This window comes from Onychomys torridus, chromosome 2 (genome assembly GCF_903995425.1).
Source record: "Onychomys torridus chromosome 2, mOncTor1.1, whole genome shotgun sequence".
NCBI classification, from domain to species: domain Eukaryota; kingdom Metazoa; phylum Chordata; class Mammalia; order Rodentia; family Cricetidae; genus Onychomys; species Onychomys torridus.
This window is the reverse complement of record NC_050444.1, coordinates 167344608-167355742: the sequence shown is the minus strand read 5'-3', so window position 1 is coordinate 167355742 and position 11135 is coordinate 167344608. Positions and strand designations below refer to the sequence as shown.

The 11135-nt window shown below is 53.1% G+C and overlaps 1 protein-coding gene across 1 annotated transcript; it reads left to right on the top strand.

The window, feature by feature from the left end:
• The first annotated feature begins 4578 nt into the window (after positions 1 to 4578).
• Positions 4579 to 9895, top strand: Vwa1 (von Willebrand factor A domain containing 1). Its single transcript, XM_036179974.1, has 4 exons — positions 4579 to 4732; positions 5903 to 6460; positions 8158 to 8436; positions 8528 to 9895. Exons 1-4 carry the CDS (start codon positions 4660 to 4662, stop codon positions 8863 to 8865), a joined length of 1248 nt encoding a protein of 415 aa, XP_036035867.1. The 5' UTR covers positions 4579 to 4659; the 3' UTR covers positions 8866 to 9895.
• Positions 9896 to 11135: the final 1240 nt, after the last annotated feature.

Genomic DNA, 11135 nt, shown 5'->3' with positions numbered 1-11135 from the left:
AGCAGCCTCGTTCTTCTAAGGGCCTCTATCTCCCACCTGCCCTCCACTTCCTCGGGGCTACAGAGTTGAACTTTAAGGTGGGCTAGCCAAGATCTCCACGTAGGGGATGCTCCTTTCCCATAACTGAGGGCCTGCCTTATAAAAGGGAGCCTGGCTAGTGTATGCACACATGTAAGGCTGTGTCTTGTCTATACTCCTCTTATGCTTTGGGTGGGGGCATCACCACAGGTGAAGAGACTGGGCTCAACTATGTATTCATTCACAAAGTATTTGCAGACACACCCTCAGACAGTGCCAGCCAGGAGGGGCCCTGGGTTTAGCCAGTTTTGTCCATCCAGTTTCAGGTCTGGGCTTAAGCTCTAGCCTTGTTCCCCTCCCAGGCATGTGGGTTGGGCTTTGGTAGAGGCAGGAACTGAGCCGGGAGTTGGGGGTTGCCGAATAGGAACAGGCAGAACTGGTGCTGGCCCTGAGAGCTGAGGCTACTCCTCCTGCTTCTCTCAGGTCCCCACCGCTGGAAGACTCCCTTTCAAGACTACTTGGGCCTTCCTTGGGATGGGACAGGAAACTTGGGTGACTTCTTACAGAAGCATTCCAGCCAGGACCCAAAGCTAGGGGTCCCATGTCAAGATGGAGCACTACTGTTCAGCTAATGGCATGTGTGGGGCTTGCAGTCTGTCTCTGATGGCTGTTTTTCTAGAAACATGGAGGCAGCTGTCCTTGCCTCACCCCTACACCCTCCAAGCTTCTCCTAATACTCAGAACCCCATCATCCTCCCCAGGGTCTGAAGGCTACATGGCCTGACTTGCTTCCTTTGTCCTAGCCTGAGCATCCTGCCATGGACAGGTACTCTTCCCCACTGCCATCTAGGTCTTGGCACTTGCTGTTGCTTCTGCTTGTTAAGCTTATTCTTCTTGTAGCTCCTGCCACAGGGTCCCCATTGATTCCCTGATCTCACACAATTACACCTTTTTCAGTGGAAACAAGTAGCCCTGTGTATTAGTTACTTTTGTGTAGCTGTGACCACAATAGTACAGCTGATAGGAACAACTTAAGATTTGCTTTAGCTCATGGTAGGGAAGGTCTGAGTAGCTCAGACCATAACAATGGAAGGTTCTTCAAATCACAGCAGACTAGGAAGCAGTGAGCAGCAACATGAGCCAGTAGCTGGTCTTTAACCCTCAAAAACCTAGGCACACCCTCCTAAAGTTTTATGGACTCACAACAAAATACCACTAACTAAGGAACGAGTGTTGAAAGCATGAGTCTGGGGATCATTTCAGATTCAAATCATAACACCTAGCATCTCTGCTAGCATGGAGCTTTCCTGCTCAGTCCTCATTTGGCAGTGCTGGGAGGATAGGGATTGGCCCAGTGCCTTGTGTCCTCAGTGCAGAGATTGGGGTGATGGACTGGATAAATAAAGGGGGTGGTTGCATTCACCCTATGCTCAGGCCACTCACCAAGCCATTTATTTTCCCTGCCACTCTAGCTGCAAGGAAAGCAGATTGAGGGTGAAACTTCAGACCTAATCCTCAGGCTCTAGAACTTGTTCCACCAAAGCTGGTCTAGAAGAAAGTATAATAGACAGCAGGAAGGAACTGAGAGCCATGATGCTCTTGGCTGCTCCTTGACTGCTGCTGTGAGATGGTCATGGGGTCCAGGCTCACCCCATTTCACTGCCCCAGGCCTTCAACAGCTGCTCCCACCGTTTCCTGTTTCTGTGTTACGGTGTGTCTTGGGTTTTCATGTTAGATACAAATTACATGACAAGTGGGGCAATGGTGGAGCAAAACTTTAACCCCAGCACTCAGGAGGCAGAGGCAGGTGGATCTCTGAGTTCCAGGCCAGCCTGGTCTACAAAGCCAGTTCCAGGACAGTCAAAGCTACACAAAGAAACCCTGTCTTGAAAAATCCCACAAAAAAAAAAAAAAGAAAGAAAGAAAGAAAGAAAGAAGAAAAATGACATTTTAGAGCATTTCAGCCTGGTGGAAGTGGGAGAAGTCTCCCCCTTGGCACAGCCCAGAGTCATCTGAAAAGGAAATTTCAATAGAGGGATCCTCAGATCAAATTGGTCTGTGGGGGATGTGTGTGTGTGTGTGTGTGTGTGTGTGTGTGTGTGTGTGAACTGTTGTAGGAGGAGGACCCAGAGTACTATGGGCTGTACCATTACCTGAGCAAGTGATCCTAGGCTCTAAGAAAGCCAGCTAAGCATGAGTCAGTAAGCAAGCCAGCAGCATTTCTCCATGAAAAAAACAACATGACAAACAGCAGCAGCTCAGTTTGAGTTTGAGTTTGAGAGGCAGGGCAGGCATCTCCGTCCTTGTGTGGAGTCAAGGGTCAGGTCAGAGGCCCCAGGAGCTGCCCTTTCTCTGGGGTTGAACATGACCACAGCCATCTGTGGACAAAAGGCCCTTCTTCTCTGCAGAAGCCTGACTGTGGGAGGAAAGGAACATTCCTAGGGTCCTTGGTTGAAAGCAGGGGCACTCTGCTAAGAGCAGTACCTCTGGGTTTCAGGAAACCCCTCCACCTGCCTGTAGACAGACAGGGCAGGCCAGCGGCTCCAGGAAGTAAGACACTGGGACTGCCTGTTCTGAGCCAAAGCCATTGTGGCAGGATAGACTTAGCATCAAGGGCTGTCTTTCCTTTGGGGTTCCTAGGTTGACAGGAACAGTCAGGGGCAGTCCCTGGAGACTGAAGACTGAGGGGTCAAGGTTACCCTGGCCTGGGCTATCTTTGCCTGTGACCACATTTCTGCCCTTTCTCCTTCCCTAAACCTATTTCCCTCTAGAGAAAAGGCTTCTGGGCTATTCCGTTTGTTCTTCTTTTGGTGTCTGCCTCAAGCCCAGCCCTGAACCCGACCATTGCATCCATGTCTACCCCATCCCCCTAGGATGTCTGTGTGTCTTTTGGAAGTGGGAAGGCACTGCAAGACAAAAGGATAAGATTTTTCTGGTGGCTGATCAGGGGTAGGGGTGATGGGACGGGTGTCCCAAGGAATTTGGCAGCAGGAGCAATTCGGCCTGAGCTCAATTCAGGCAGGTAGCCCAACTTGGACAGGGCTGGGTGGAGACTGGGTCTCCTGTGCCCTCTCCGTCTGATGATGAGTCCAGAGGAAGGAGGGCAGCTGCTTCCTCAAGTGCCTGAGTCACAGCCAAGAAGATCTGCTCACTTTTTCCAGAAGGGATGGAAACAGGACAGGCTGAGGTGTGACTATAGGCCTGAGGGCTACGAACTTCTGCTTCCTACAAGACCTAGCTCCCTGGCAGAGCAAGCCTGAGATAAAATGGTTCTTCTGGATGCCCACCCCCCAGCCCCCAGCCCCCAGCCCCCTGTCTTCTGCTTGTTCACAATGCTGTCTCCACAGCAACCTTGTGTATTGGGAACTGGAGGTTAGTTGGTGCCCCCTGGGAGGCACACTCTTTGAGCGGCTCACACACACACTGTTCCCATCCTCAAGACTCAGGCAGAAGCATCAAGCACTTTCTAGTCCATTCAGAGGCCTGAGGTCTGTGGACTGAAGCCAACACCCACTGCCAAGATTCCCGGCAAGGGGGTGGGGGACGGGCAGCAGTACATAGCTCTTACTTGTTCCTGCAGCAAGCTTCTCAGGCTCAGCCGCACTGCTTCCTTTTTTAGGCAAAGTCAAACTCAGGCACAGTCCTCAAGGCCCCATAGTGTCTCACCTGCCAGAAATGGAGGAAGGAAAACCATTGAGTCCCATCCGTCCTCCCTGCTGAGCATCCTCTTGCCAAGAATGGGAAGGGAGGGGACATCCTGCCAGACAACCCCCCCTCCCCAATGTGTGCCTCCACCCTGAACACTATAGTTTTTCCACAGGAAAGCGTCTTGGGAGAGCATCAGTCTTGCAGCCCTCTTGAAGGGCTCCAGTGTCCTTTGCTCTGGGTTTAGCTTTGACTGCAGGAGCCAGCTCCGGATCATCAGTGGGTCTCTGGTCCTGCTGGGGTCTGTCTGACCTGGGCGTAGCCCTGGGCCCCCATTTGGGTAGTGTATAGGAAAGCAATAGGCCATCATGGTCACACAGGATAGCTTCTGACTGCCTGGCTTCCCCTTATGTCTTTTCTTCCAAGAATTCGGGTGAGAGTGCTGGAAAGGCGGGGTTTTCCATTCTGTAAGAAGCTTCTTATATGATCTTGTCTCCTCTTAAGACAGTGTCCTTACTAGTCAGTCTTCAGAGAAAACCTGCTGCTCTTCCAGCTTGTATGTAGTCAAGCTGGGTCCTTGTTGAAGGGAGGTTGCTTCTTTGTATAGCCCCACTTCTAGGGCTCTCTTGGCCCTGACTTCAGGCATTTTGCACATCAGGAACTGTGAGGAGCTCTAAGGGGAGAAGAAAGAGGTGAAGAACGTGGACGACATATTATCACAGGCTGCAAAAGAGAGATGAGAATGTCAGCGCATGCCCACATGTATGTGCTTTTGTGGTTGTTGCGTGTCATCGCAAGTCTGGGACGGCGGAGGCTCGCTTCGCTGTGCAGTCTTTGCAGATTGGCCTTTGAGCGCGCGACCAAGTGCAAGCACCTCCCAAGCAGGGGCGTGACCACAAAAGTAGGCGTGGCTTCTCAGAGGTGGGTGGGCCTGCCTTACGGTAGGAGGGCAAGTTAGCTGCCAGCTGCGGTCAAGAGCCCGCCACTCCTTGCACGATGCTGTTCTGGACTGCGCTCAGCCTGGCTTTGAGTTTGCGGTTGGCACTGGCGCGGAGCAGCGTAGAGCGCAGTAAGTATGGTGGAACCCGGATTCCAATTCCTGACAGCCCATCGGCTGCTGCCCACGCAGTCATGACTGTCCAGGTGCAGCTGCGGGATGAGTGGGCGGGAAGGCCAGGGGGAGCGGGTGGGGCACACCACAGTACCCTTAGCCACCTGCGGTGGGCGCTCCCAGGCACTGGGTAACTCAACTGAGCCAGCACTGGACTTACAGCGCAGAGGCCACGGCCTGCCCCGCCCCGTCCCGCCCCGCCCCTCAGGCCTGGATAGTGAAGAACGATGTTTGCGAGGCCTCCCTGCCTCAGTTTCCTTACCTTTGAAAGGTCCCTCAGTAGAAAGGAGGTAAGAAGATTGGAATGGTCCCACAATGAGCGGGAAGCCCCAAAGCCAGGATTAGAATCCGAGCACCCTGAGAGCCCCTGCCTACCTACTTGAGACTTAGGGATGGAAGGTCTCATCCGTACCTTGAGTACTGGTCAGTATCGGAGGCTGGAAGAAATGGCGATAAAAGGGGAGGCTCACTAGACAATGGTTGGGCCCTCAGGCTGTTTCGGGTGGATATATCCTGCTTTCTTGGTACAAATGAAGCAGAGAATGAAGGATAGAGGCGGGGAGGGGTGATGTCATCTGTAACTGGGGTCAGGATTCCAGCCTGGCCATATGATGGGTGGGAAGGGCTGTACAGTATTTTGTCTTCCCTTCACTTTTGCTCTCCCATCCTCCCCCGTTGTCTCCGTTGCTGTGCACGCTCAGAGCCCATGGCTTCACCTGGAAACTGAGCTACCTAACTTAACTCCATCCTGGAGGTGGCCCTTCTGAAAATTAAGTCTAAGGAGAGTAATACATGTGGCTCAGATCCCTTCACAAGACCCAGGCCTGAACCCTTGGCTCCACCTGCATGCAGTATCTATTGAGGACAGTGTCCGCACTCACATAAGGAACATGAGGGCAGCCCAGGGTGCCCTGAGTACATACATGGCCATTGTACAGTTGGGAACCACTGGAGAGTGTGGGCCTTTTGTTGGCTAATAACCCCATTCTGGGTATTCTACTACAGTATCTTTGGGCAAAGGCAAGCATATACTTAAGGCAAGTTCAGGCCTTTGGGAGTGGTTCTGCCCTGGGCATGGGGCTGTCTGGGGAGCTACCACCTGGACTGAACCCTTGTCTTTTCCTCCAGGTGCCACTGCATCAGCCCCACAGGGGGACCTGTTGTTCCTGCTGGACAGCTCAGCCAGTGTGTCACACTATGAATTCTCAAGAGTTCGGGAATTTGTAGGGCGGCTGGTGTCTGCAATGCCTTTTGGCCCTGAGGCTGTGCGTGCTAGCCTGGTGCATGTGGGGAGTCAGCCATACACAGAGTTTACTTTTGACCAATACAGTTCAGGCCAGGCTGTACAGGATGCCATACGTGTTGCATCCCAACGTATGGGTGACACCAATACAGGCTTGGCACTGGCTTATGCCAAAGAGCAATTGTTTGCTGAAGTAGCCGGTGCCCGGCTAGGGGTTCCAAAGGTACTGGTGTGGGTGACAGATGGCGGCTCCAGTGACCCCGTGGGCCCTCCTATGCAGGAGCTCAAGGACCTGGGTGTCACCATCTTCATTGTCAGCACTGGCCGGGGCAACCTGTTGGAGCTGTTGGCAGCTGCCTCAGCTCCCGCTGAGAAGCACCTACACTTTGTGGATGTGGATGATCTTCACATCATTGCCCCAGAACTTCAGGACTCCATTACTGGTAGGTGGGAAGAGCTAGGGCCTGTGAATCCCTAGTTGACAGCCAGCTGCGGGGGAGGATCTGGGTTAAGACATCAGGGGAAACTCATGAGCCTGATGCCCTTGTGGATGCAGCAGTGGGGAGGTGATCCACATGTTCTCTTCATACTGTCCAGGAACACACTCCTTCTGGGTGCCTTCATGCACCCTGACATCTGGGCTATAAAGGGACTATGGCAGGTCTGAGTGACCACTTCAAGATGGGACTCCCTGGCGTGTATAGGCCAATGAACTGAGGGCTACTTTGGGTGGAGTGTGTGTGAAGGGGCTTAGTACAGATAAAGGAAGTCCAAGGTTCCCCCAGGGGTCTCTGTCTGTGGCATCATGTGCCTTTGTGTGTGTCCAGGGGCCAAATGGTTTGCCAGGCCCACCGTTTTTTGGAAAAAGGAGAGCTAAGTAGGTCAGGGATTCTCTCCTACAGACTTCAGGCTCTACCTATTCCATGGTAGAGAGCCATCCATCGTCAGGAAGGGGTTTGAGCTGGTTTTCTTCCACACTGGTCCATTGTGGGGACTGCTGGGGAAGACGGAACAGGGAAAGCACTGTAGGAGCTTAGCACCAGCTTTCTTCTGGACCTCCAAAGCTGATCTCCCAAAGAGAAAGGGCTAGAGACTAAGGGCCTGTTGGTTGGCTTAGCCTGTGGTAGGCACTGAAAAATGTTTTTACTCCAGGATAGCGTTCTTACCAAGTCTCTTACTGTGGGTTAATCATCTACACTAAACAGGAAGGGGTTAGTCTGTTGGTTGCAAAGGGTGAAAGGTCTGCCTTGGGAGATTCCTCAGGGACATCACCTGGTAGGCCCTGGGCCAAGAGGCCCAGATGAACCTAGAATGGCAGGAGAAAAGGCTGTCATCAGAAGTAAATACCAGGGTGGGACACCTGTAGCTAAGGTCAGAATCTGAATGGGAGGCTGGGCAGGAAAGTGAGTGCCCAGCTGACCAAACTTAGCATTGTCTCATCAAGGAAGAAAGCCAAGATCTGGATGGGCCTACCCAGCCTAATGTGAATGTTGATCAGATGGCTGACCATATGTTTGTTGTCATAAGCCCAGGAGCCCATTCTGGCATCCACCTCTCTACTCTCTTGTATAGGAAGGTCCCACCCTCTCTTTAATCTTAGGTCCAGCAGCTCCTGGGGTTACCACACTTGCATTGATTGTTCCACTAACATGTAGTCTTACATCTCCTGGCTGCAGCCTCTGGACTGTTTTCCTCCTTCACAACTGTTCAGAATATGGCTCACAACAGATTTTTGTGCTGACCACTCAGTCTTGGGTGGGGGGGCTGGTTCTCTGTTCTTCGATAATTGTGGGCCTTGCAACCTTGGAGAGACCCTCATTCAAGTTGTTTTTCTGTGAGGAGTAGCCACTATATCTTACAGGTTTGGGGTTGAAGATGAGATAAATAGGCAGGAAAGTTTATGATGGGGCCTGGAGTTGGGGACTGTACTCTTTTCCTCCACTAGCCCAGAGTCTTGTAGTCATTGGCACCTGCTGCTAGTGAATAACCACCTGGCTCCTACCTCTTCTTGGCAGAAGGTCTCACCGGTCTTACCAGGGCTCCAATCTTCGGGTCCTCTCCAGATCAGTGAGAGCCCTACTTGGTGACACACAGAGAAGGCCACTTCTGTTGCCTGACCCCAGCACTATACCATTCTTAGATGCGATGCAGCCACAGCAGCTTCGTGTCTCGGAGATTATGTCCAATGGCTTCCGCCTGTCCTGGCCGCCTCTGCTGACAGCAGACTCTGGTTACTACGTGCTGGAGCTGGTGCCCAGTGACAAACTGGCAGCCACAAGACGCCAACAGCTGCCAGGGAATGCCACCAGCTGGGTCTGGACCGATCTCAACCCGGACACAGATTATGAAGTAGCACTGCTGCCTGAGTCCAACGTGCGCCTCCTGAGCCCCCAGCACGTGCGAGTACACACGCTGCAAGGTGAAGCAGGGGTACCTCATGGGAGGGCAGGGTGGCATGCAGGGGCGCATGCAGGGGCGCCCCTTCAATCAACCACCCTCTTCCTCCGCAGAGGAGGCCGGGCCGGAGTGCATCATCATCTCGCATACCAGGCCGCGAAGCCTCCGCATAAGTTGGGCCCCCGCGCTTGGCCCGGACTCCACTCTCGGCTACCATATACAGCTCGGGCCTCTGCGGGGCGGCTTCCTGCAGCGCGTGGAGGTGCCCCCTGGCCACAACAGTACCACCATCCAGGGCCTGACACCCGGCACTGCTTACCTGGTGACTGTGACTGCCGCCTTCCGCTCTGGCCGCGAGAGGGCGCTATCGGCTAAGGCCTGTACGTCCTCCGGCGAGCGGACCCGTGTCCCGCCGTCTGTGCGGCCGGAGGCCAGACCGCCAGAGCCATGAATTGCCTGCTCCACCCACCCGAAAGTCCCTCTTCCCTAGCCCAGTGAGGGAGGCGCCGCCGATGCTGAAACCGAGGTTTTTCTCGGGGGTGGGATGGGGTGGAGGGGGTGGGGAGATAGGGTGCAGGTCCTGCCTTTGACCCGCGTGACTCCTCCAGTCGTTTTCCTACTGGTCATGCTGGGCACCTTCCTCGATTGACTCCCGGGAACCCAGTAGGAACACGCGCAATGGCAGTCCTCTCCTGTTGCCAGTGGAATTGCACACAGTGGTCTCTAGGCAGCATTTGGCGGGTTGATGGACAGTGTCTGAGGGCAGGTTGAGGACATTCAGGAGAGGAGGCCGCAGGATCTTATACCTGTGCCAAAGACCGGGCCCTCTGGTGGCGAGGACTCCACATGGCTTGGAGGAAGTGCCCAGGACCACGCAGGTCCTGTCTGTGGTAGAAAGAGGTGGAAGAAAGGGAGGAGAGACTGGAGCAGGAAGGATTCCCAAAGGCTTCCTGAGGAAAGGAAGGTTAGGGAGGAGTATTGGGAGGCTGATGATGTTGCCAAGTAGTTTCTATCAGGATCCTCTACCAGCCTGGAGGCCAGGACCTGTCAGGGACACTGGCCCTGCCTTCCTGCCCGGGACCTGCACTAGGCCCTGTTGTCAGTGCCTGGGATGCAGTCTTTTCTTCCCAGGAATGGGATAAGACCTTGGCATTTAAGACTTTGGGGATAGGAGACCCCCTGCTATTACAGGCTCTAAGGGAGGCTAGTGTAGGACCTTCATAAGGGACAGGAGCAAACAACACTCCCCAGGACGGGCTCACTCCAAGGACTCTGCAACATCTAACCCCAACAGGTCATGCTGGTGGGTTACCTTGTCATGACCTCCTACCCTGGGGCTTCTGACAGATAGGCAGTCAGAAACAGGCTTCCCTATGTAGACAGAGCCTCTCCTCCCAAAATCACCCAACCCAAGCTTACTTCATCTTTTTTCCCCACTAACGACCCAGACTCTAAAATACAGTCAAGTCAGTTATAAACTATGCCTGCAGTCTCATTAAAATGCTTCATTTTCCGAGCCGGGTGGTGGTGGTGCACACCTTTAGTCTCAGCACTCAGGAGGCAGAGGCAGGTGGATCTCTGTGAGTTCAAGGCCAGCCTGGTCTACAGAGTGAGTTCCAGGACAGCCAAGGCTTCACAGAGAAACCCTGTCTTGCAAAAGAAAAACAAATAAATAAATAAATAAATAAACAATGCCCCAAACTCTCCCCAACTGTGTACATGTGTGGGCAGCATGAGAATTTGGCTGTACGGTGTTTGCTGTGTCTGGGGCGGAAGGGAGGCAGGTCTGCAGCATCTGTACTCTGACCATTCATCCTGCCGCCCTCTGTGTTCCTTGTCATCTGTGTACCAGGGCCTCACTTCTGCAGCCCAGGATCTACTTTTGGAGGAGTTTGAAGTAGCTCAAGTTGCTGCTGTTACAACTCAGAGGACAGGAGGCCTGGCTTTGCAGACTAGTCCCCATCACAACCTGTGGTCTGCAGTCCACTGCCCAGCCTTCTACTTACATATGCTCCTTGCACTGCTTTGGCTGCTCCAGTGCGTCCTAGGAGCTAAAAGCACTGAAAGATGTGGGGTGCACTTTGGGGCCCTACACTGTGATTGAGTCAAGCAGTGGTGTGTTTCTTGAGAATTTGCTTACCTCCATTTCCCAAGAACCTGAGAGCATTGTAAGGCTCACTCTGACATCCAAAGGAACACTGCCCATGCACTGAATGTGTTGTGCATTTGTGGGAGGTAGCTGCTTCTAGATACAGGGCCGTAGTCTGCTGGTGGAACAGAAACCTCTGGTGGTGGTGGTGGTGGTGGTGGTGGTGGTGGTGGTGGAGATGGATTACCTCTCCATGCCCCCTTGTTAGGCCCAGGAAGCCTGTGTATGCACCTACAGGCTTCCTGACCACATCCTTACTTATTGATCCATTTCCTCTGACCTCAGTTACCAGTCCAGGGTCTGAGGCTATCTGCATTCAGGACAAAAATTCACGTTTGGCATTATTTGTAGAATGAATATTAAAGAGTCTTATTAATAAAATCAAACCTGGAGCCAGGTATTGGGGTGAATGCTGGAAGATCAGAGAAGCAGAACAAGCCACAGCTACCTCACCTTGCCAATTCCTCAGTTGATCCTGTTTCTTCAGACTGGAAGCCTCGGTGTCCTTATGCGAATGAATCTCAGCTGAACTGCTGCTCGAAAGCCTGAAAGCTTAACCAGCTAAAAGCTTC